General features: G+C 44.1%; 1 protein-coding gene across 5 annotated transcripts in view; it reads right to left on the reverse strand.

Annotated features, from left to right (window-relative positions):
- Window positions 1-1,651: 1,651 nt before the first annotated feature.
- The window catches only part of pcbp4 (poly(rC) binding protein 4), a 197,193-nt gene continuing 171,793 nt past the window's right edge, over window positions 1,652-27,051 (reverse strand). For all 5 annotated transcript variants that reach the window (XM_084929653.1, XM_084929652.1, XM_084929651.1 and 2 more), the window contains 3 exons: window positions 24,567-24,622; window positions 16,341-16,510; window positions 1,652-10,313 (listed from right to left, as the gene is read on the reverse strand). In XM_084929653.1, coding sequence (XP_084785779.1) covers window positions 9,872-10,313; window positions 16,341-16,510; window positions 24,567-24,622 — 668 coding nt within the window. In that variant the 3' untranslated portion in view covers window positions 1,652-9,871. The remainder of the gene's footprint in view (window positions 10,314-16,340; window positions 16,511-24,566; window positions 24,623-27,051) is intronic.

A 27,051-nucleotide genomic window follows, 5' to 3' on the forward strand; every position in this document is an offset into this window, starting at 1 on the left:
TTAAATATTCTGGGCCTTTTGTATGAAGCATCAGCCCCCTGCTGGGACTGTGGGGAAATTCACCTCAGTGGGGGGTCCTCAAAACATCTCGAAATTTGTAGATAATATCATTTCAAAATGGCTCATGAAAAAAAAATGAGGCTAGAAAACGATCTAAAGCAGTCCTGCTGTCATCCTTTGCTTGGAAATTTTTATTTATATATTTTGAGAAATCTAATGACAGCAGGGAGCTGAGACTTCCCAAGGAAACCTTTCTGCTGTTTTTAAATCTGAAGACTTTGGATGGGATGAACTACACATGAAGTAGCAAACAGCTACAGGGCTGTGTGGAAAAAATGCTGTAAACAAAGAATGCCTTCAAAAATAAAAGTGTTAATCATTTATTTTCATCTATCAACAAAATGCAACAACTGAACAAAAGAGAAATCTAAATCGCATCATGGTGTGGTCAGCAAAGGAGGCAGGTACGTTGTTCCAAACATCTTGGAGAAATAACCACAGATCTTCTGTGGATGTCGGCTTCCTCACATCCTTCTGTCTCTTTGTATAATCCTGACACACTCGATGATGCTGAGATCCGGGCTCTGTGGGGGCCGGACCATCACTTCCAGTACTTCAGTGACTGGCTGTATGTTTGGGGCTGTTGTCCTGCTTCAGAATACATTCGGGGCCAGTAAACAATCATATTTCTGAAAGCATTCTTTCACACCTGCCTGAAACCTTTGCACAGTACTGTACATCAGCCATGTAGTTCATATGACGCAGCAGTAAACTGATGTAAGTCAGTGATTCCCTGTAAATCTGAGCTTTGCACTGATGAATGACTTATTGTGCAGTCATTTGTGGACATGAACGGCTAGTCCTGTTTTCTTTCACAGCTCTAGTCTTTCAGGATGTGAAACACAAAGATATTTAAACCCAAATGCAGCATTTACGTCTTCATCTCAGCCTAACTCCACTGACTGTGAAAACATCATTTTGTCCGTATGTGGATTTTTTTTAGGACTTGAGATGACTTTCGAGGTGGGATCTGTGCCCACCTGCCCAGGGTGGCTGTAGGAGGTAGAGCAGGTCATCTACTGATCGGAAGGTTCGTGGTTTGATCCCTGGTTCCTCCAGTTTGCATGCCAAGAATCCTTGGGCAACATACTAACCCTAAATTGCTCTCCGATGTGTCCATGAGTGTGAATGGTAGTTAGGAAGCACTAAGAAACTTGGTGCTTGTGTGAATGGTGTGACTGGGTGAATGTGGCATGTTGTGTACATATAAGAATGAGTCCATTTACCCATCGCATACAAATCATCCAACATTAGCCTGCAGTGTCGGCAGACGGCGTCTTTCACGTTGAAGGTTCACTGAAGTTTTGTCTTCATATTTGTTTTTGTGTGAAGGTTTTTTTCCCTCCTCAGACTCGATGCAGCTTTATCAGATGTTTGCTGGAACGAGGAGTTGCCTTGAAGGTGAAAGTCAGAGGTCAACCTCAGTGTGCAGTTTATATTCTGATACTCATCTGTGACTGCTTTTTAGATAATTACACACCTGCAGATGTGCATAAACGCACTGTGTACGCGTCTGCCCTGCAGGTGTGCACTCTAAAACTAAAGTCATGCACAGAGAATCATCAGTTTTAAAGCAGAAAGCAGTCGACAGTTTCATCTTCAGTGTGGGTTTAATTTATTAGAACATGGCATGAATGGAAAGAAAACAGTCACAAACACATCAGGCTGATATACAAAGAGCAAAACATCCTGTCTTTACAGGAAGCAGAAATGAAAACCGAAAAGATGGAAGAATATGTCGTCATAATGGATTTTTCATGTTCGAGTGCAATACAATATTCACAACCGTTCAGCCGTGGGTTCAGGGCGGGCGAGCGTGTCGCCGTGTGTGTGTTTGTCGTGCAGCCTCCAACGAGAGCGTTTTTATGAAGCGAGCTTCATCTCCGTGTTGGACAAAGTCTCGGAGCACGTCGCAGGAACATCCGCCTCCACGGTCTGAGTGTCCAACACATTCACCCCGAAGAGCAATAACTCGACTCTGTTTTGTTTCCCAGGAGACCTGACGACGTGATTTTTCTCTCCGGAAAAACGTTACAGACCTTGAATTTTAATAAGAGTGAAAAATATGTTTTCATAAAGAATGTGTTGTTAATGTTCACTTCAGAGCAGAGGTGGAATTAAGTCTCCCTCAAAGGATGGATGCTCGGCTAAAATCTGCGTCGGTGTTCCTGAAAATAAATCCTTTTTTGCAAAAGTTAATTTAAGGAGCTGCTGTGGATTCTGATCTATATGTTTAAGATTCCAGGACTCAACACGTCTGCTCCTGATGTTCTTCCAAAACATTTTGTTTCTAATTATTACTGCAAAAATGAGTTTTTTGTTAAATGAAAAATTAATCTGGCACAAATTATTCTTCAGCTCAGTCTCTTTTAATGTGTCTTAAAATGATGTCTGGAGGGTTTTTTATATATATATTTTTGTTATGGGCCAAAAGCTGATTCATATTCATGCAAATTGAATAATTTTTGGTTCCATCTGTTTTTTTTTTTTTAGTTGATGAGGAAATGTGAGGATACAATTAAAAATAAAAGTTTGTGCATTTTTAAATTAAAGTGGTTAAAATTCTTACTTTAAAGCAGACCTGGACACAGACAGGGACTCTGCATGTGCTCATATCAGTGAATTCTTCAAGGGATTTTTCAAGGGAACCAAAATGACTGACCTAAATTATTAAAAATGTCAAAACCAGTGGAGTAAACAAGCATGCAGGAGATATTATAGGCTAACTATGACGGGGACTCTTTACACTTTCAGTGTGGTGATCAGAAAGTTCTGAGAACAGGTCCGTGAAAATGAGAAGTGCTACATGATTTCGATTGGGCGAGTCATCTTCTCTGTCGCCTTTCACCAGGTCTCTGCTGGATCTCCTCACACGTGTTGGAACAAGCCGAATTTGGTGAGTGGTCCAGGCGGTGAGCGAAAGCCAAAATGGCTGCGGAGCGCCTGTTTGTGTTCTCTCTCCAGCAGACGCCTGCGTGGACGGTCTCACTCTGGGGAACTAATTCAGAGTGAATTCTGAAGGGAACTAAAGGGAAAAATCATCCTCCTGGTTTCACCTGAAACTGCTCGCTCAGAGCCACAGAGCTAAGCGATGATCCTCGACATGAAATTCACTCCAGTTTCAAAGTGAAGCTGAAGTTTGAGGTCTGCAGCTGCCTGCACAGCCCCGACAAGAGGATCTTAAAGAAAAGATCAGCCAAATTCAAATCGAGGGCGGTTCACGAGTTTCATGTTCTCAGAACTTTTTGATTGCGCCTTGTTTACGGTGCACTGAGGAATATTTCCTGTTTTTCCCTGCACATCCCTCGTCTACTTCTACTTGGTGCCCAAATGTAAAGAACCCCTCCAGACATCATTCAGAGTACCAGAGTCTGTCAGTTACTCTTCAGGGCGGGTGCGTTGCCAGTCAGAGCCGTAGTCCGCTGTAGCCCTTTCACTTCAGCTGCACGTCACCAGCACGGCGTCCGCGTGAACCCACGCAGGGTTCAGCGCTGAACCGCACAGAGATGAGTTTGCATAGACATCAATTCAAGTCAGACTCATGCAAATGGATGAAGGACACGTGGACGATGAAAAGCAAGGACGACGAAAGTTAAAGAAAAAAGAAAAGTGTTGTGTCGAGAGGACGAATGTGAGGAGACGGGTGTCCACAGTTCAGTTCATCAACATTATTTATAAAAATAAGTGAGCTTGTTAAATATACCACATCATCATCGTCATCAGTCTTTTTAGAAACAAACAGAAGGAACAGGGAAGCGTCGACACCCCGTCGAGTTGAACGTTGATGTATTTGTTACAGCTGGAAAGTACACACACCCAGATTAGCCGCTGCTGTTGCTCTGCGATGTGTAGCTACTCGTACGGCTCTGTTTAGTATTGCTTTGAGTTCACACTGCCAGTGCAAAGACCGAGGCCTGTGTGTGTTACACTAATTTCTTGGTCATATTTGTGTGTATTTACATGTTTGTGTGCGTGTTAGTGAGGCCAGTCAAACATGCAGCATTAGTCTCTGACACTCTGGGCGTCAGTTTAATCTGAACAAAATAAATTAAAATCAAATAAACTTTTTAAAAATTGCACAAGCTCTGCTACAGAACTACAAAAAGCACACTCACACATTTCTAACAGATCTCGTCAGCCGCTGCCACAGACTAGCATAAAAGATGCACCGTATAATGTCCAGCAGGGGGCGACTGCTCTCATACTGTCGTGACGTCACACTTCCCCAACGACTCGATGGCCTGAACATTAATCTGAAATGGGATTTAACACATGATGTTCATTTTATAAACTGGTGTCCAGACCGATGTTAAACTATCCGGTTTCAAAACACCGACTTGGTGAAAACGTTCAGCTTCATGCTTTAGGTGGCTACATCCATCTCTGATAAACAGCCTCTGATCATCTAAATGTTTGTGGATGGATGACCTTACACTTCAATATTTTTGGTCATCGGTACTGATTAGCTTCCTGGAAGCGCGTCTGCAGACTTTGTAGTTGATCATCAGAGAAAAACTAATGACTGACTTCTGCTTTAATCACAAGTTTGTCTATAACACGCCTGCTCGTTGTAGAGAACCTCACAGCCAGCGTAGCATCTTTACTCTGACTCGGCTCTGATGGTGTTTTGGTTACAACAGGAAGCTGTTCTCAGAGGTAACACAGTAATACATGAAGGAATCTGTTCCAACTTCTGGATCCAGATTCAGAATTCAGATTTGGTAAAAATCTAATTTCTCTCTCATATACTTCTGTTCCAGAGGCGGGCGTTCATTCAAACACGATCATGAGGTCAGTGTATGGACAGTGAGCCCACAGCTCGGCTGCAGACTGCCTGTGATGTCATACAGGGGTGTGTCCTTACATGATCTGTTCACACATTCTGTTTCAGAGGGGCAACCAATGGGAGAGGAGCTAACGCAGACAGTTGATGAGCTGAGGTGATGCCATAGCTGGACTGGCCATTTGCCCGGTATGCCTGATGGTGATTTTTCGTTTTTATGGGCTGATGATTTTTTTTTTTTTTTTGTAACAGTATAAACAATGAGAGGTGGTGGATTGGCCAGATGTTGGTCGATGTGTAAAAATAACTCAGTTGTTTGGTGGTGGCTATGGCGGAGCTTCCACAGAGGCCAGCAGGTGGATGAGGGAAGGGGAGGCAGGAGGAGGAGAGACCCGAGGAGGCCGCCGGTCCGAGTGTCAGGTGAACTGAACTTCAGGTAAGAAGTTATGACCTGCAGTCTATCTGGGTCAGATATAAACCAAGTTTAGGTGGAGTTTATTTTTGTTGTGCTGACTTTTTACTGTCAGTTACAATAACTGGTACTGCGTGAGCTAGCATGACGGAGTCTCTATACAGCTGGGTGGGTGCTATGATGTTACTGATAGTGAACTTTATTTTATTCATAAGGTTAATTATTAGAGTTGCCAACCGTCCCGTAAAAAACAAAATTGTCTCGTATTCAGAGAAAATATTACATGTTTCGTATTGAGCTGAGAAGGGACGCAGTTTGTCCCGTATTTCAGCTACAATGAAAAAGACACAAAGCTGGAGTTATTCTGTCTTTACTGCACAGCTGTTCTTCTTCTCTCATTCTCTCCTCTCTCCTGTTGCTACTTCAATCATGAAACTGATCAATGATCAGCTGATCGGCTTTTCTCTCTTGTTTATTTATCGTCCGCTTTGCGCCAGAAAGAGGAAACCAGCGGATGTCACGTTAAACAACAGCAGCAGGTTTAAGCTTGATCAGCTGTTGTTAGAATTTATTTAATATTACTTTCTAGTATCAGCTGATGTTTGCTGGAGCCACAGCTGTAAAGCTGCTGGTCATGATGTCGGTTTGGATATGTGGTGAGAGGGAAACATGAAGATGAACCCAGGAGATGTCCTTACTGAATCATCAGAGCTGAACAGGTGATGGAGAAACAGGTTTACCTTTTAGGTGACATGAATGAGTTGAAGTTCTGAACTGTTTCTGAGAGACAAATAACACCAGGATCCTTTTCTAAGTAGCTGACAGCTGGTAACCGTGCAGGGGCGGGTCTAGCAAAGTTTTGCCAGGGGGGCAGGTAGGGCATTAACAGGGAGAGGGGGGCACAAAGAAATACTTTTCTTTCTTATTCTCATTTAAAAATGTCTCACTGTTAATAAATAATTATCTGAATCTTACAACCAAAGATTGTTGAAGATCATTCAAAGGCTTTATGGCTTTTCCTATATTTTTTTGTCGCAGTCCAGCCCTGGGTGATGCACCAAGTATGAAGTAAACCAGGATTATTTTGAACTTTGCCAGACTAGCTTTGCATGATTCAGAGTCCAAGAATAAAAACGCAAAGCAAAAAAAAGGAAGCTCAGTCCGTTCACGCTGTTCTGTTGTCTACCTTCAAGCCATCTTTCTTCTAATTGGCTCACAAACAGTTACTGTGAAATGACTACATTAGGGACATCACCTCTAAATGACATCACAGAGAGCCAAGAGTGTTCAGAGCACTCTGAGCCTGAGCTTTTGGCCCACAGGGATTAGATACACTTGTACTCACACTGAGCTCATCATTAGAGACTCTGGTCATGTTTTATATGAGCATCCACCACAGGAACAGGAGATGAGCAAAAGTGCACAACAGGTCCACTTAAAACTCAACTGCATGTGACAAAATGTTGACTCGGTACTTTCTGACGGATGGATCGACTCCTGGTGCCGAGCTGGATTTTGGCCTCCTTATCAGAGCGTGTCCCCGCTATATCTGCTTAGAGCTGCCAGGGTTATCGATCTGTGGTACTCACCCAGTAATGACTTCAAACATCAGGCTATCAGAAACTGGCTTTTCCAAAGCTCCTCACTGTACACGTTCAAAGATTTCCCATTTTAAAAAACAGTTCTTTTATTCTAGTTCTGTGGATGCTGAAAGTTGAGAAGCAGGGCAGACATTTATAAACAGATATCCCAGTTAGAAAGTGTGTGTGTGTGTGTGTGTGTGTGAGAGAGAGAGAGAGAGAGAGAGAGACATAAAATGGCCAGTTGGAGCTCACAAGTGAAAACACTACTCTTCTAACAAAACACCTGGTTATTAGCAATAATGGTACAGTGATATTTTTTTATCCCCCAAAAAGAAAATAATCAGTTTTGTTCACACTACATACAGAACATACAGAAACTAAAATACAGTTTTACAGTCTTTACCTGCAGCCATGTTGGGAAATGAACTCTTCTAAAACTGTAATACTCCTCTCAATAAGTTAAAAAATAATTTAAACAACACATTTTGAAAGAGAACATATGCAAAAAACAAAAAAAGAACCTTTTTAAATCTGTTGTATGTCTTTAAAAAAAACTACACAACAAATACTGAAGGAAAAACCAGACAGGAAGCAAACGCAAAATAGTCATTTACAAGTCGACATCATCGTATACAAAAGCAGAGTTTTCAGCTCAGTGTTAGTGACCAGTGATTATAAACTCTGAGGGAATATTCCACAATAGTTAATAAATATGCGAGTATACAATAGGACGAAGAGCAGGGGACAAAAAGAGCAGGACACAGACTAGGAGGGGAAAGCAGAATAGTCTCTATGGCTTTTACAGGCTTTGTGGCCCAAATGACCTTAAATATCAGCGGCTGCAAACACCCACCAACCCTCTGAACTCGGAAAAGGGCCGAGCTGCAAAAAGACACGAGGAAAAATAAAGTCGGGGTGGACTTTTAGAAGTGGGATTGTTGGAAAATGATGACTCAGACCTGCTGATCCTGACTTTTAATTTTAAAAATCAGACAAATAGATGAATTTCTGTTAATGTCTCAAATTATTTAACAACAAGAAGAACACTTCCACATCAAGGAGCAGACTGGAACATCCTTAAAGATGTTTTTATGTGGTCGGATGTGGAATAACGACGAGCCAAGTAAGAGTCTCGCTTTCAAAATCCATGTAAAGTAAAATTACACAAGTATTATCACATCCAAAGTATCTGAAGTAAAAGTTCTGCTTCTGCAGTGGTGCCCACAAACAATCAGTGGATGAAATTAAAGTTTGCACTGTTCTCTCATCTTTGCTTGGTTTTCTATTGAAATAACAACTCGCCTCCATCCACTGGGAAAGCTAACGTTTGGGGGCTTGTCCGGGATCCGGGCTGGGACAGAGACATTAAAGCATCCATAGGTTTGTCTGACTGTGTAGCAAAATTATTTTCCTGAACTTTTTCCAGCTGTGTCTGTGTTTGAGTGACAGGTGAAGTATTGAGGAGCCATTGACCCTGAGTCGTTTGTACGTGGTGAGCCATCAGCCTTAGAGAGCTGCTGTACAGGATTGTCCTATTTTGCTTTTGGTGTTTTTCATTCTGGTCCTACATGCCTCGCTTTGAGGTGTTCAAAGGTTCTGAAACTTTGTTTTTAAAAGTGCTACTCAAAGAAAGAAAAAGCTGTTGGGTATATAAAAAGGTTAAAGAAGCAAGATGAAGAGTGTTATTCGTCATCCTGTATTTGTTTTTTTTCTTTAATTTATTTCCCACTCTGTGGAGTTGAGACGGATATCTGCATGAAAATCAGAAATCCTCCTTTATTTGATTTCTGAAAGCCGTGACTGGAGCCGCTGCAGTCTGTCAGAGTCCCTCAGCAGGTTCTGAGTTAATTATTCAGCGTTTATGATTCAATAAGAAACTTTTGAATTTACAGAGAGCGTGCAGCTCTGTTTTGGGGATTTTTCCTATTAGCTCGAGGTGTAGTTGAGTTAGCCTTTGCATTAGTGCTCAGTTATATTTGTAAAAGTGATCTTGTTGGTGCATTGTCACCTTGGTAGCATGACACTGGTTGCAAACTTACACATACGTCATGTTTGGCAGTGGGTTTTGGTCTAATTGCACAAACATGCTGCCTGACATGCAAGTCGTCAGTGCTTTGGGGAAACTGGGTGAAATCTGCTGAGAGACCGTCATCCTCCCGATCCTTTCATGACGGTAAATAAGACCCTCAGTCGTGGTTTTTAGTTATGCAGCTAACTTTACACTGGTCTGTTTATTTGGTCTATAGCTGCTGATCCACACAAACAGCAGAATGATTTTAACCCAGAAACACTGTTTGAGGAAACGTGTTAAAATTGTTATTTTTCCCCTTGATTTCCAAGACTTTGTCATATCGGTTTATCCTGGGAATACACCCAACCTGGTTGCACAATGTTCCAATACCAGGGTAGCAACCAGAGCTACTTGCGGTCACTCAGGACAATGATTGCAATCCCAGTAAATCCACCGTGGAGTGTTTCACAAGTGTCCGAGAAGCAGGTCTCTTCTCCACATCACTCAGAATAGCACCAGGTCTTTTTATTTCTTGACAGAAGCCACATCAAGCTGCAGAAAGCATATGAGGAGGGCAGGAAGTCGGACACAGGACAGCCGGTAAAGAGCTGAGTCCAAAATAAAAGACCTGGCACCGACTAAACACTTTGAACTGCTCGCAATGTGAAGACGTGATGGAACAAAAACTTGTCCAAGACACGAACCTGCTGTGCCCCTGGTTTAGGGTTTGGTTATGACCACAGCGCAGAGTCACGGTTAGCTGAACTGCAAGCTTTAAACTTTTGACGTCACTAACCCCGCAGCCAAAGAGAAAAACTTGTTTGCTGCTGTGCACACCTTCCATGGATGATTCAACATCATTCATGTTCCAACGATCCCACTTTGATTCTTTTAGGCAGTCAGAAAAAAAAGAAGAAGAAGAGGAAGAGGTGGAGAGGCAGACAAGTCAATGAGTAATGTGCTAAAGGAAAAACCAAAAACGGCCCTTAACGTCTAAACCCGACCAGGAGCTACCTCTTTGTTTAGTACGGCGCAAACTTCTGTCTCTCCGGCTTCTTCATTCCATTGGTTGAGGACGAGATCTTGGCTGTGTAGGACGCCAGGGCCGCCGCCGCGTGAGCTTGAACCGGAACGGCTGCCGCCGCCGCTGCCGTCTGCACTGAGGCTGGTAGCACTGGAGCCCCGATGGCCGCTGCGGCCGCCGCCGCCGCTGCCGCTGCTGAGGCGGGAGGGGTGGCGAGTGCCAGGTAGGGGATGGATTTCACTCCCAGGAGGCTGGAGAGGGGGAAGGCGTAGGGAGCGCCCAGGATTGGAGCGTGGGGCAGTGCGGCGCCCATCGCTGCCAGGGGGGAGGAAGAGGAGGACGAGGCGGAGACAGGGGGGGAGGGCTGGGTGAAGCTCATGGTCAGATCAACGGGAGACGGCATGGAGGAGGACTGGGCGGTGGATTTGGCGGTCTCTAAACTGGAGGGGGAGGTGGAGGGGAGGGAAGGGGGGGAAGGAGGGTGGAGGAGGGGAGGGGGTCAAGGAGAGGGAATTTTGGATGGAGAAGGGTTAGAGGGTTAAATAAAAGACATGTTAAAAAAAAATCAGAGTAAAAACGGAAAAGGAAAAAAAACAAACAGGATCTGTAAAAATGAACCAACGGAAATCTGACAAAACTCAAATCATAAGACGGGCGTGTTTGGCTGGAGGTTGCAACAGATTATTGTAGGGGAGTTCGCTGTACAGATGGGGGGTGTGCTGTATAAGTTGGGGTGATGGCTTGGGAGGGGGCTTAGGGAGGAGGGAACAAAACCATCAGAAAAATTAGCATGGACGCTCCGTCAGAGAGGACGCTGCTTCAAAAACAGGAAAGAAATCCTTTGTGCGGGTCTGTGCTCATCTCTGTGGGAGCTTCTCACCTCATGTTTTAACTAAAAGAAATGTTCTGCACATTATAGCATCAATCACCATAAAACAGTGAGAGGTGGGCGGGCACGCAGCCCCGCATCCTCTTCATATTTCCTAAATCAGTGCAACCAGCTGAAAACATAATCCAATCAGCTGTTTGAATCACTAACAAGCATCATTCAAAGGCGGGACTTTCACTCCAAAATATACTGGCTTACAAAATCTTATTTAAAATGACATGAACTGTAAATAAGTGTGTGTGTGTGTGTGTGTGTGTGTGTCAGTATTTTTAAAGGTTTTTATTTCCTCGCATGTTGAATACTCCAGTTTTTCTTGTAGTTGCCTTGGGGCAACGCTGCACGGCAACTGTTCCTGTCTTTGTGTTTGAATGTTATCGCATGTATTTGCACAGCTGAGACTCTAAATGTGATTCAAACTGTAGCTTTTCTGCTTTTAACACAATTATTTCACTGGTTATTAAATGTAAATGTGTTTAAGTTCATGCAACTATCAGACAGCAGGTCAAACATGAAGCTGGAGTGTTCCCGGCATTAGAAACGTACTGTTAAACATTCCTGAGTGCACAGGAACACCAACAAAGGCCAAAATGTCCGCTCACTAAAGTTTCTTGAAGGGGTATGAGTGACGCTTTCAGTTAAACGAATAAACAAAGTAATGAAGTGGAATCGGGTAGAATGCTGTGAAGAGTTTGCTTTTGAAGACTTATGTTACACTCCCTGTTTGAAAGTCAGCAGTGGTTCATGTCACCGGGAGGAAAACGCCCAGGTCACTGAGACCTTATCCTCTGAAAGACTTCCTTCAATGCACAGCTCCATCAATAGGTGAAGCCCCCCATTTAAACACTACAGTTAAGGCAACATGTCGATGTTAAACTGAGAACTGCTCATTTTGAACTCGATTCAGAAAAGTTTGACAGGAACATGTTTGCCTCTGAGTTGCATCATCACTTCCTCGTTTAACAACACTGAGCGTCCTCAGGAGAGCAGCGGCTGTAGTTTCCTGTTCTTGCTTGATGTGAGACAACATTCAGCTGCTTAACACGCAGAGGCCTCCTCTGCCGCTCTAGGACGCTCCAGCTGTTTTTAATAGGCAGACACCCGTTACATTACATTAGCTCCTCTTGTGCTGCAGATTCAGCTGCAGGAGTTCAGACTGTGTTTGGCAACTTGTTCACTTTGGCAAGACCAGCCACAAAAAAGACAGCTGGGTCTCATGGCGTAAACATTAATCTGTCTGTGCTCATGGACACATTCTGTCTTTGTATTTACTTGGATGAATTTTCCATTCTGTGTGTTCTTGTGTCTCTGTTATTTAAACACAGGCTATCTGGATTTCCTTGAAGTGTAGTCATGCAGTGGAAACCTAAAAAGTAGTGCTGGGCCTCACAGGAGGCAGAACAAAGCAGTGATTTCATATTCTCTAATGTCGCCCACATATGAAACTGATTCATGTTTAAACATCTTTCACTGCAGAAGTGGTTACATCGACAGATATTGTACAATTACAAGTTTAATCTGTAAAGGTTTTTGCTCATGGGGTGGGCCAGATTAGAACCTGACAGCGTTATAAAAAGCTTAAAGTCGATCCCTCGGCCCATCACACTCAGGCAGTGATCGTGTCCGTTACAGAGACTCAATATCAAGCTGTGCAGGAAGCATTGTTTCAATGTGACTTCACTACTGTGTAAGTGAAACAATCGGAGGGTAGATCATTTGACAGATGCACCCCTGTCACACCTTTTTACTGCAGAGCTCTGATCGTACCTGATACCCTCACATATCTATATACCGTATTTTTCGGACCATAAGGCACATTAAGCGAAACAAAACAGTCAGATAAGTCAAACTTTATTCAACTCATTCTTCTTGCTTCCTCCACTTCCGTACCATTGACTCATTAATGTTGAATTCTCTGGCAGCTGCTCTATTCCCATGTTGTTGCAGTATATTAATGACTAACCTGGTATTGTGGATGGATTATCTCAGTTGTTCTCCTGACTGAAGTTTGGTCTGTTTACAGCATCCTGCTATGCGACTGCATTTGTCCCTAACCATCAGGAACCCTCACCTGGTAAAGCAGCAACGCTGATCATTTTATTAAAGATGAAAGAAATTAGACAGTTTTTAACTCTGTAATGTTCCAACAATCCATCAAGCGGTGCGGCTTTGTAGCTTACCAAAGTCGTACTAAAACATTTTTGACAGATTTTTGAGCGCCGTGTAGCACATAAAATCGGTTTCAAGGTCAGTAAGCACAACCAGAATTCATACATAAGGCGCACCGGATTATAAGGCACACTGTCGATTTTTGAGAAAATTAAAGGATTTTAAGTGCGCCTTATAGTGCGGAAAATACGGTATATATAGATATATATGTGTATATTGCTGGATTCACACAGTCTGACATTTTCCAGCAAACCCTGGCTGATGTTTCTGGGATGCAGCCGGCTATCTGTATAGACAGGGGTGTACATAAGTGGTCCGCAGGTGCACATTCGCTGTCAAAATAAAAGATGCGCACCAGATAAGAAGTTGCAACGCATGTTTATATAAAAGGCACTGTTTTTGTCCGCTAGAGTGGGATTTTCATGGAATATTCTGCACCACATCTCTGTGCGTTCATTATTTGTTTGAAGCCAGCTCACCTCCTGCAACCACTTTTCCAAGAATACGCTTCTTTTGCGATTCGGACTCCTTTTGACATTTCTTTGGAGGTGGAGGAACACCAAAGTAATTGCTTAAAGGGGCTTGCTTCTTCGACATCTTTAAGAGTTCTAAACAAATGTCTGTCCTTCTCCAGAAAATCTTATGTACGCAAACGTGTGTTGCAACTTCTTATCTGGTGCACGTCTTTTATTTTGACAGCAAATGCGCAAATGCGGACCACTTATGTGCACTAGGGCTGCCACAAACGATTATTTTGATAGTCGACTAGTCACCGATTATTTTTGCGATTAGTCGACTAATCAGATCATCATCCATTGGACGTAAAACGTACAGCTTATTGCACCAGCAGCATCTGCTCTTATATAACTATCATTAGCTTACAGCTTTAAGTGTTTAAGGTATGTGCTAACTAAAAATAAAGACAAGATGATAGTTTATTAAATTTTAATGACATTTGCAGATTGTTTCGGTGAAGTTTAATAAACTCCTTGCTATCTAAAATATAACAGGACACCGGAGTAAATTCTCGAGCATCTCACACTTCTGATAATCAGTTGTCTGCTCGATGTTTATTCAGCTGTGTAAAAACTATAACTTTAATCTCAGCCAAACCGATTTACTCAGGAACAAATAAAATACTGAAAAAAGCCAAACAGTAACATTTTAAGTTATCTAAGTGACTTATATATATTTAACCTGAGTAGCGAAAGACGGCGGTGGGTTTGAAAACGATTTGCCGGGAGTCCGGTGTTCTCACGGCTCTAGTTAGCCTTGCCCCCGGCTAGCTATCGAGCTAGTGGGTAACAGACGTCTCCGAAAACGTGGGAGCGCTTTTGAAAATATGTGGTGTCTTGATAAACTGAGCAGATATTTGAGGTTTACACAGCTACATTCTCGCCTGAAAATATGTTAAACGTTTATTTTGTGACCCAGAAAGAATAATAAGAGTAACATTAAAACTAACTAGCTGCCGCCATTGTTGGAAACTGAGCTGGGCTGCGCTATGAATTCTGGGACACAGCTTCTTCTTCTTCGGGGTTTAACGGCAGCTGGCATCCTTGTACATGCAGTGCTGCCATCTTCTGTTTCAGTCCGTTATTACACTCTTAAATCCTACTACTTATTCCTGCGTCTTTTGGGATCTTACAAAGCTTCAAACGGCGCGTCGACTATTAAATCAGTCGTCGACGATTTTGATAGTCGACGTAATCGTGACTAGTCGACTAATCGTGGCAGCCCTAATGTGCACCCCTGTGTTTAAACACACATGAATCCATTCATCACAGACTCTCATTTTTAGAATTTCTGACTATACGTGAGTTCATGTGAACTGTCATTTAGTTTATGGGACGTTCCACAATATCTGTCAGTTTAACCACTTTGGTTTTTTTAAAGTATCCATTTCATATCTAAGGAACCTTGGAGGATATGAAATATTTTGTTCTCCCTCCTGCCAAGGTTTTACTGCTCATAAAGACAATATTCAGATATAATGTAACCATCAAAGTTTGTATCTCTGCGTTTGTTAATATTTGAAAAAGGCTTCATTATTTGCTGGCAGCCATCTTGAAAGCATCAGCTGACTGAATATAGGGACGGAAACACTTGTTGTGTCTCGTTGGGTTCATGTTCGACGGGTTTCCTGACTGCATAAGAGGTCCAGAGGGAGCGCGCTCCAAGGCGTGAGTGATCGAGTCCCGTTCACATCAGAGCGATCATCCTCCGTTCAGCATAAAACAAAGACGTAGGGTGGAGCGCCGTGACCACGTCGCGCAGTGCAATCTACAGCTTTTCCATGTGATGCAGCAATTTAAATAAACGCAGGAGGTGAATGTGATCGTGACCTGGTTAACTCCCCTCCCTTTCCCGTGAAAGCACAAAGATGCGTTTCTCCCACAGACTGGAGAAACTCAGGTTGTGGTAACTTTACCATAAAGCTTCAGAATTCTTCTACAAAAGAAAAATCCAAAAAAGAAGCGCAGGAACTGCTCAGGTGGGAGACGACGGCTTATAATGGTGCGGTTGTGTTGGAAGAAAAGCTCCACAGAGAAGCCGGAGTCTGAGTTCCATCTTTTTCCCGTCAACCTGCGAGCGACCCGCCGAGGGAGGACGGAGATTGGATGAGCTCGGGCAGATCGCCGTGTCTGTGTGTAACCGATTAAAAAAATAATAGAAAAGAGCAAATTTGTCGGGGATTCTCCAGCGACTGCTCTCACCTTCTCTGACCTGACATTTCAGACTGACCGAGGCTGACCCGTGTGTGTGTGTGTGTGTGTGTGTGTGTGTGTGTGAGCTGTCAGTATTTATGTGTGTGTCACTTGCCTATTCTCCCCGCTGTCGGTGGCAGGCTGAGTGGTAAGTCAAATATCAATTTCATCCAGAGTCCAATGACCAATTTGCATATTCATGCTGGTGGTTACTTGTATTAAAGCGAGCTGGCGGTGCGTACCACATGTCGCTTATATTTCTGATTAAATGGCGAGGAGAAGGCGAGACCGACGTGTCCACTGCGTTCGATATACAGCTCGATTTCTTTTTTTATCAGGCAGTAATTGTCATGTGATGCATCCTGCAGTACCTGACGGTGCATGCACGGCAGAGGAGGAGAGATCACTGCGACGCTGCTCTAACTGGCGAGAGGCTCAAACTCATTTACATTTGCTCGACTGCTGCACTTCCTGTGAGAGTGCTGCTCGCCTTTTGCCATTTACCCACCAAAAATTAAGGTATATAATGACACACCTCTCTCTGTGGCGTGACAACAGCCTGACTCTTGTACCTACAGTTGCTGTTAATAAAGCAGCGAATCAAGGAGCTGTCTAATGTGAGGCGTTTGTCAGACTTCTACAGCCTCGTGCTCTCCTGCAGCACTCGTTGCTTCTCATGCCCGCCTCTTCCTCCGGATGCTTACCATGAAGTGATTAAATACTGAGCCAGGTTGATGGCGATCGGCGTGCCGCTGATGGTGACGTGGCGGTCGCTGGTGCTGTCGATCTGACTGCCGATCTTGATCTGAGCCCCCGATACCTGCCGGATCTCGTTTATCTTGGTGCCCTGGCGGCCGATGATTGAGCCAATCAGCTGTGAGGAGGGAGACACGGAGAGGATGAGGATCAGAGGCTTTTACAGGTGGACCGTGGCTTCAGTGAACTCTGACGGCGGCAAATGCAAAGACTTTCAAAGCACTTGGTTGTCTTTGAACCTTAATGTGATGATTTTCTCACTTGTTGACAGCATGTGAACTGGAAGCTCAGCTTACTTACCAGTTTGAGGTCTGTTTTTTATGTTTCCCTGCACTTGCTGTCAGACCCTCAGTCTGCCTTTACGTCTGGTGTGACAGGTTAAAAAACTCACGGCTCTTAGACCTTCTCGCTTCCCCACATGAACCTCCAGCCTTCGTTCTCTGCCTTCAGTTTATTTTCCGTCCTTCCATCTTGTTATCTGCTGGTGTCTAATAATATGGGACAGCACCAGGCGGTGAACTCTGACTCATCTGCCTGCCGTGAGCTGGGCGAGGGTCCCGGTGTGAGCTATCCTGGTCTCAGCGGGGGTTTGTCACACAGTAGGTGTCACAGCAACCACAGACAGGTAGTTACTGAGCTCACCTCTGTGTCAGTAAATGTGTCTCATTATTTTTTTAAGACGGCAGGCTTGTCAGGTGGCAGCATGTCTGCACGGTGCCAACTATGCATCTGGAGCTAAATTCATAAGAAATGAAACTGTTCTGTCTGATGCATTTTTGCAGTTAAGAAGGCAAAAAAAGTTGGGAGGTAACTGAAAGATTTTGTAATTACAAGACTTGTTTATCCTAATTATAAGACGAGGACTGAGAGGTCAGGGCTGGAACAGACGGGGGGTTTCCAGAGGAGGAAACACGGCTGGCTCGGTAAAAGTGCAGCTCTGAACAGATGAACAACGAGCGCTACTCTCAGTAAATAAAGAGGACTCACATTTCACATTTTAACTGTGAATACTTTGCCACCCTTTGCTTTTTACTTTTAACCATCACTCCTTTCTTCAACTCTCGTGTAAAGTATCTATAAAGTTCCTCTGAGCCATTAAACAGAAGCTCCCCGGACCGGTGACAATCCTAGATCACCTGCTTCCTTTTAAGGAACAGATAAAAAAATCAAACCAAAGCCTGGCTCTGAATATTTTATACAAAACATTTTAAAGACTTGTTCTTTCTGCTGATATTTTCTCTTTCAGCTCTAAAAGTGAGGAACAGACGAGGTCAGGCGTATTTGGAGGATATAAAAGTTATGCAAAGGAGATAATGAAGACTACTGTCAGCGTGCAGGGTGTTGGTGTCATCCAATTAAAAACATAACACCAATATGATGCCCACTGTGGAAACTGGTAAAGAATGAACAACCAATTAATCCTCGGCACAGCTGATTGGCCTGAAATTGATCACAGCAGAAGATGTATAATTGATTAACTTTATCATCTGCAGTGAATTGTTTGCTCATATATTACAGATATGTATATGTGTCATTTCAGGTTAATGACTTGTTATGACAGGAAGTTTCTTCTGATGTCCTGACTTCAGCGAACTCGTTTTGACGGGAACGACGGCAGCACGCGAAGGAGCGTTTCCTGTCGTCTTCCTCCCGTTCCAGAGCGCATCTTCAAAACCATCTAAAGCCATAAGACGCGGTTCTGATCGATCTATAAAATGGAGAAATGCTGTCTGAAAAATAAGCTCGGTTGTTGCTGCAGACTCAACTGGAAACAATTACTCTTTAAAAGCATCACTTGTATCAGTCAACTCACTGAAAATGGGCAGAATTGATATGGGATGCATTTCTATGTAATTTAAAGTTTGGGTTATTACTTGAAGCACTGATGAACAGGAGCATCTCCTTTGATGCCTCGGATTAAAGCAGCTCTCTGTTTGACATGTGGACAGAAGCTCCTCTCTCTGCTGAGCCACCACCATCCTCTTCTTTTTAAAGCATGACTCATCGCTCCTCTCGGCTTCTCACTTTAATGCACTAACGACCCCGAGCTTCCCTTTAGTCACTTTTTGCCTTCATCTCATTCGTTGCTTTATTGCCTCCCTGTAACGGCCTCTTTCTGTTCCTCTGTGCACGAAAGAGTGAGTAGATCTGCACTGTAGAGAGCTATTCTCAGAAAGGTCTTTGATAATTTAAGTGTGTGTCTGTGTGCGCGCATTAGAGACACTGACAGATAAAGTGCTGGCCAATGACAACTGGGTTACAACCATTTGCGTGAGATCCCTCTTAGCCGCTGTTTGACCTCACAAACGTGCTCATTGAATAATTACCGTCCTCCTGTGAGTCACAACCAGCAGACTGGCAGATATCCAGGGAAACAAAGATGTACACACACACTAACCTTTAAATGTCTCCATCTCTGGTTGCTGAACAAGTATTAACACAGTTTAAAGTCATACCGGTGCGTGACTACCTGTGGATGAAGACGTCTGTGCACAGACTCACTGAATACTGGTTAAATATGTTTGTACATCAGGGGTCATCAGTCAGCATGAAGACACGCAGAACATTTTGACTTTTATTTTGATTTTATTTTGTTAGACTGTAGCACTTTTTCTAGCTCAGGGTTTGTTTGTTTTTGTTGGCTAACCTGAGAGTTGCTATCAGCCTGCTTCCCTTGAGTTTAGCTTAAATTCAGTTTTTATTACATAGCACCAACAACAATCTGGTCGTTAAGTCTGACGTGACTAGCCGTGTCTGGGCCTAAACTCCGCTGCAGGTCCATATATCAAACGATCACTATGGCATTACTGAGAGTTAAAAACTGTCTAAAGTCTTTCATCTTTAATAAAATGATCAGCGTTCTGCTAGTTAGCTCGCTAGCTTCTGTCTAAATACAATATAGCATGTCCTGACTGCGGGGTTTTGGAAACAAATTCAAACGTACAGCTCTGTTATCACTTCCAACATAAATGAAGACAGAAAGCTAAACAGCAGTGACGTTTGTAGGGTTACTGAAGTTTGGCTAGCTGGTATATAATGATGTGCTACGTGACCGCTAGCGACACAGCTATGTTAGCATAATATAAACAAGCTAACTTTTTTTCCGCTCGATAAAAGTTAACGTGAGTGTTCTCGGTGGTCAGGAACAAATGTAATCGCATGGCAGGATGCTGTAAAAGGACCAAACTTCAGCCAGGAGAACAACTGAGATAATCCATCCACAATACGAGGTTAGTCATTCATATACTGCTGCATGGGCTGGGCTGTAGTTACATCCTAAGGTTTTAAAAACTGAGCTTAAATAAATGATTAGCGGTAATAAAAGCCGAGGGAGGTCAACAGTGATCACTGACTGCAGACCACTTTAGGCCCGGAAGTAGGATTCGTCACGTCATCACTTAACGACCGGATAGTTGGCCTATGGTGCTTTACACTGTGAGGTAAAGACAATAATGCAGAGAAAACCCCAACCATCAGACTATGGTTATGAACAAGCACTTGGCGACAGTGGGAAGGAAAAACCCCCTTTTAACAACCTCGAGTGGAGCCAGGCTCACACTTCTACACTCGCACGCTCTGTGACAGCCTTCAGTGATGTGATGACTCACTTAGTAACCACTGATAACACCTAACTCACGAACTAAGTACTTAAAATATTGCTCATATTTGATCTTCAATGTAAATAAAAATGACGTGACGGGAAGGATGAGCGCGGGGCGACTGGGGAGACGAGGTTTGTTTTTTGCTCTCCAAGGTTGGTTGCTCTGGAAATGTGTGGTTTTCACAGGATGCCGTGTTCCCCAGCGAGCAGCTTTATGTAAGAGCTGGTGGGTAAAATCAGCTTGTAGCCGAAGCGCAGGGGAGGACGAGGACAGGGCGAGGGCTATTTTTGGGCGATTCCCTGCTGCCCCTGTAATTTGGAGAGGTTTACTGAAGGAGAGAGGGGGGAGACTGCTGTTGTTAAATCGCTAACTGTGAGCTATAGGATGTCATTAAGCTGCTCTGCTTGGCCCTGCTCAGTGACTCACAAACATATCACACACTTGCATGCGCCGGGTCTTAAGCGCCTCTCTGCTGTGTGCTTTTGTGCGTCTTATTCTCTCCGGCCAGTCGTCAGCGCACACGAGCGGGGCTGCACGTCTGATGCGTTTCTCTGTACGAGTCTGTCCACGCTAACGGCACACAAAGGCATGAATGGAGGCTCTGAGAGGCCTCGAAACTGCGACTTCATTTAAACCTGGAAGGTGACGGCACCTGCGGAGGTGTTGATTATCTTGTCAGAATGGAGATGGAGAGTTTCCGGGAAAGAAATGACCTCACGCTCCTGTTTTTCTTTTCTCGAGCTGAAGCCACAGAGAGGCCAGTGTGACTGAACACGACTGTGTGAATTCCTCAGGAGAAATAAAGTCTCCTGTTAGGTAATGAGGCATGGATAAAAATACTGTTATTTCTTTAATAACGCCGGCCCTCATCACAGACTATTATCCAGGTGCAGAAACATCTCATCTTTAACCCTCCTCACTAATAATTACTGCTTTGAATGAACCTGCTGCTCCTTTGCTAATTTGAATCCCATCCACAGGCACATCTTTGAATTCACAAGCAGATATTAAAGATCTTCTCTTGATAAACAGATCACAGCAGGCTGATAGCAGCTACATATCAGCCTTTTTCAGAAGCACTGACGAGGACAAAAATAAGTTAGAGCTATCGGGAGAGCGAAGTGCCATCTGCAGGTTTATACTGTGGTTTGCTCGACCTCTCAGTCACCGGCCAAGGGGCAACCTCTAGAGCTGCAAAACTGAGCCAAGGCACTAGTGCCAAAAACTGCAGTTCCTCTAACGTCCACTCGAGGCTCCAGCAGTGAGTCAGTGCCCAGAGACTCCTGCGTTAAAACCCTGCACTTTAGAGCAGACACAGGCGGCAGTAGCTGCTAGCCTCCCTCAGTTACTGGAGTCCCTGAGCTGGACCTCTGGACCTTCTGGAGCATTTTTAATCCAATTATCTGATCAATAATATGGCTGCTGTGGAGTTAACGGTACTAAGAGACAATCTCAGAAGTCTGAGCTCCAGTTTCAGGGAGTGAAATTCAAGGATTTCATTTGGATGTTGCTGAATACTGATTGGCAGATATCAGGTCATTCATGGCTCCTAAAAGCTGACACGTTAGTGACAGTCCAGAAACGTCCGTCCGGCCATGTGAACGTTGCCGTCTCAGTATGCACACTATGAATATGAATGATTCGTGCAGGGAAATGTAAACTGGAGTTCGTTTGAACAGTGATGCATTCACTTGTTTAAAAATAATCACTTTTTAAACTGAAGTTAATAAAGTTATTTAAAGTGATCCAGCTGCTGACAGGATGTCAGACGTTTAAAGTGAAGCACTGTGAAGACCCAGAGCCTGTTTCCTATTAATCATCCCTGACACCCAGTGGATGTAAAGGGTTCGCTTGAATTTGTTGTCCTCATATTAATGTGTGTGTGTGCGTGTGCGTGCGGCAGACAGAGCCGCTGACACACTGCGAGCTGCATTTAACCCAGAGTTTTGACGGCAGCTCTAAGCAGCTGATGTGTGACAGACTGAATGACTGGCTAACACTTGCTGATGGATGCCGAGAGAGAGGCAAAGTGGAGGAAGAGTCAAGTGAGGCAGAAAGAGGGAATATATATACTCTCACTGTGTCAATGGGAAAAACACACTGGCTGGCTGTGCTCGGGCTCCTCCCGCTCACATTCTCCTATTTAGCACCGTGTACGTGCAGATAGTCAGTGAACCACATCTAAACCAGCGTTTGGTGCTTTTTATGAACGTTCATGCTGAGCACACACAGTCAGCTTGTTGCTGCTGGTCAGCAGCCTTAATCCCGTGAAGTGGACAAGAGTAAAATGGAGGTAGCTCGCGGGTCAGGAGGTAGAGCAGGTCATCTACCAATCAGAAGGGCAGTGGCTCAATCCTGGGGAACGTAGGTCACGGAAGAACAAAAACATCTTGTGTGTCCTCAGATTTGTGTAGAAAAGTCCAAAAACTAATAGTTAAAAAATGGAAATAAAGACATTTCAAAGTAAAACCAACATGTCCCCATTTCCCGTTTGTTGCATTTTTCACAGTTTCACTGCAACTCGGAGAGTAGCAGGAAAGTGTCTGTAGACGCGTCCATCACTTCTGTTCATTCAGTCTCTTCAGCATACATTGTTACCGTGATTGTCCAAAATCATGGACAATGTCACATGGTCTATAAAACATCAATATTGATTAAAAACAATGCAAATATTTTAAAAGCTTAATATACAGCCTGGCTTCACTTTTCAGAAAAAGTCCATTATGAGGCACCAACTTCATCTCAGGCAGCAAACTTCAAAGGATTTAACAGGAATAACTAGTCAGCCGTTGGTTCTCCAGTTTCCACAACAGGTTACATTCGAGGCTTTAGCCTCCCTACAGGTACGCTCTATCTGCAAGCCTCTTTGCAACCCACCTCGATGTGCATAGAAAAGGCAGTGAGGTCGCAGAAACAGACCCGTGCCACCAAATATAAGAGAAGCAAACAGCAGTCAGAAAACTGTCGTGATCGGACTAAATGAGCAACATTAATGTCTGAGGTCACACACTCTGACCTTGGCTCATGTGATTAGAGGATCATCAGGGGGTCCTTTGTCCCTCTTTGGGGGGAAACTCCCACTGGGTTTGAATCTGGGACTCTCCACCATGTGACCTTAGAACTGAAGAAGCTTCTCGGATGAAGGTGAAACATCTTCAAGCAACTCAAACAAGTCCAGACGCTTTTCTTTGCAAGCTCCTTAGACGACTCTGACCTTTGAGCACCAAATTCTAATGAGCCCATTGCTGAGACAGACGGACAGACATTTCATCCAGGTGCTTAAAACATTGTGTTTGAGTAAGTTAATCCTGACCTGGTAACCACAGAGAGAGCTCCACAGCTCAGTCTGAGTCACGTTATGTTGTTTACACGAATCCTAATTTTCCTTTTATCATGCGAGTTTGAACAAAGTACATGTCAGCTGTAAGCCAATGATCGGGCATGGAGTCCTATTACAGAAGCATGTAAACAGCTTAATGAGCTGGAGCTGGATCCTGGTGTGTAAACACAGCCAAACCAAAGAGAGGGCGAAGCATCAAACGGCTGAGCTCAGGCTGGACGAATTACTGTCTGAGACGGAGGCTGAGGGGGGAGGGGGTGAGGCTGGGTGGCCAGAAGCTGTCATAGGAACAAAAGGTCGCCGCTTTGACCTCGAAAAAGTCGACACGTCCATCAAACGTCACACGTCCTTGAGCACGATACTGAACTGTTAAGTGTCTGGAAAAAAAGCCACCGGGAGCTCTGCAGGGCTGCTCACAGAGAGGAACCGGGCGGGGGCGGGGCCAGCAGCCGGGGGGTTATGGGAGAACACAGCTGATGATATACTGCAACACCCTTTCAGGTCCAGGTGTTGATTACACTCACAAAACATGATTAAAATCTAAACGCAACCTTGAACTGAACACACGTTTTCTAATGATGGGAAAATATCAACTCGTTAGCTTTATCAAAGCTGAGAAGCTGTGATTGAAGCCAGCGTGTGCCACACATCTGCCCACTAAAACCACTAAAACCATTCATTTGCACTCTGTTATCTGCAGCACTTCACAGCAACCAAAAACTGTAACCACACAATTTCAGACTCAAATCTCTGCAAAGTTTGGAGCTGCATGTTTACATCTGACAAAGCAGCAGAAATATAAATGTATGAAGAGGCAGAGGAGCAGCATTGATTTCATTTTTCAGACGAAGCTTCATCTCCGCGGCTGGAGGCGTGGAGTTTGAATGTTCGGAGAGACAGACAAACACACCGACCGACTTCAGCATCACGTTCGCGCTAACATCGTTACACACTGTAAAGCTGCTGTTCTAGCTCAAAAAAGGAGGAGGAGGAGCTGCTCTCCATAACATCAGCAGTTCAAAACAGAAAGCCGGAGTGGGCTGAGGGCTGAGAGGAGGAGAAACGCTGAAGAGGAGGAGGAAGCTTGTGTAGGAGTGAGCACGAGCTGACCTGTAGGCATGTGTTTTCGTGTAGGTAGAAGGAGATTAGCGGCCGGAGTCACGCTACACTTTCACTCACAAACTTAGAACAGCAAACACGCCTCCTCTGGAGCTGAGCGCGCTCTTACTCACATCGTTGGGAATGAGCAGCTCCTGAGACGTGGTTTGGGAATTAGCCTCCACCCCTCCTGGGAGAGAGAGAAGACAGAGATAATTCATTTTGAATGATTAGAAAACATCCAAATCATCAGGGATCAAAACACAACAAACCCCCAATGGCTTCTTTTTCATCACCGTCCTCCACAAACGGGGACGCACAAAGACTTCGTTTGACTTTGATAAGAGAAAAGTGGGAGGAAAACTGAAAGAAGGGCAAAGCTAGAAGAAAGAAGGAAAAACGTTTCAACAAATCATATTTTTATTTTACCCCATTAATAAAAAATGAAGGAGTCTCTGTTTGCGCTTCAATAACACTGTTTCTGATTTGGTGAGCACAGCTGGAGACCAGAGCGAGTCAGGATGGGTGGTCAGCGTTACTTACATACAGATATGAAGCAGACTGAGGCGAATTGTCCTAAATGACAGATGACATCAGCCCGTCTCTAACCCAGGCTCCCGTTTCTCCTGCATCCTTCATCTCTTTATTTCCCCACCCACAGCTCGTGGCCACAGGAAAGCTTCGCCTTCATGCCCAGCACCCCCACCCTAAACCCCGTCACTTGATTCAGTGCGATCGGGTTGAATCCAACCATCAGGCCCGGCTCTGCATTTCTGCTCTAGAAATATTTCAGCTTTCCGCTCCCTGGTGTGCCGACACTTTTTCTGGATATTAATCGAAGGAATAAATGATAAGAGCGTCTAAATCATAAGACGTGAACACACACAGACACACAAACGGCTAACAAGGACACATTTGTCAGATTTTCTTTCTGCACCTGGATTTTGATTCTTACTCCTCCGATGTGTCGGATTGTCCCTCACTTTGATTTTTCTGCCCGTCTGTAGTGGAAAAGTGCATTACCAAGAATTTCTTTCAGTTTGTAGGAGGATTGCTTACGAGTTTGATTCCCACCTCTCCTTTCTTCCTGCTGCTTTCATGACTTTACTTTCAGAAGGAAAGTTTCTGTCAGGGTTAAAACTTCCTGCTCTCCAGTTTATCGTCCCTGCGATCACGACTCGCTGACCACGGTTTGCAGTACCGATATATTTGTGCCCTGGATGATTCTATCCAACCGGGTAACGAGGAGCCAAAAAACTGATACGCTTTACCCGGACCTTCCCCTCGTTTACGTCCTTTGCTGCAGAAAGGTTTGATCGCTCTGAAACTCTGTGTGTGTGTGTGACCCGTCCAACCACGTCTGATGAGTTTTCTACCTGGACTGGGTTGGAATAATCAGTCGTCCCCACGTGACGACTCTCTCGTCGATGGTTCTTTTTGCTTCTTTCGCTTTTCTTTCTTTCCTTTTTCTTCATCCTTTCTCGTCTTTTCTTCCCTCCCTGCCTTAGTTTTCATTCTTAAATCTCTTTCATTTTCCTTGTTCCCCATGCCTCACGCACTCATGTTTTCCATCTGTTTCCTCTCTGGTTCTTCTGTTCTTTCTCTCATTTCCTTCTTTCCATTTTCTCCTTTTCTTTATCTTCCATCATTTTGTTGTACATGTACACTGACAAAAAACTGGCTATTCTATTCTATTCTATTCTTCTTCTCTGTCCTTTTGTCTTTTTTCTCCTACCTCTTTTGTATCTTTCACTTCTGTCCTCTGGTCCCTTGTCCTCTTATATAGTTGCTGCTTTCCCTCCTTGAGGAACGTCAGAACCTGATTGGCTCATCTGAAGAGGTGGAGGTGAGTTCTCTCCTTTGCTACAAAAACTGCATCTGTGACAAATTATTCAATTTCCTGAATTTAATTGTTTTAACGATGCCATCTCTGCGGTCTTATTATTAACGAGGCCAACAGAATCAGCTGTTTGCTCAGTCACACCTTTGATTTCCACCTTTTAGTCGATTAGCGGAGCCGTTCTGCAGAGCGGCGTGGAGCCTCACCGATGCAGCCAGAAATCTGCCGGCCAGGTTCGAGTACAGAGAGCTGCTCTGCAGTCGGCGTGTAAGCTCAGCTGGATGCTCCAAATCAAAGCCACCAGGCACAGATTCTAATTCAGAGCCGCGCTGCAGAATGAAGCTCGTGCAACATTCATTACCTAATTATGTACTTGAAAAGTTCTCCCACAAAAAGAGACGCAGACAGGAGAGAGAGCATTGTGCATTTTAAAGGCTGAACTCGGAGGATGTCTGATAACATTCACACATTTTTACAAACATCTCTGGTGTTTTTGATGAAGAGAATGATGAAACTCGACGTAATGACTTTTCCAAAATGAAAATAAGGTTTTTGAATAAATCCGTCTTTTTTTTTTAAGAGGCTGCAGACTTTGACGTCTGCTTTTAGTCCTTTGATTCAAAGTCGAATGTGTGCAGACTGAACACGTATGCGTCTGCTGACAGCTCGTCTCTCTCGCGCTCACGTGCACGTCACCAACATGCTGCATGCACACGACCGTCAAAGCTCTCAGAGGACCCAGAATCTCGAGTGGCTGTTTGAGGTTTTAGGCTCAGGTT

Source organism: Perissodus microlepis, chromosome 5, assembly GCF_051167445.1.
Source record: "Perissodus microlepis isolate ML-2025 ecotype Zambia chromosome 5, ASM5116744v1, whole genome shotgun sequence".
NCBI classification, from domain to species: Eukaryota; Metazoa; Chordata; class Actinopteri; order Cichliformes; family Cichlidae; genus Perissodus; species Perissodus microlepis.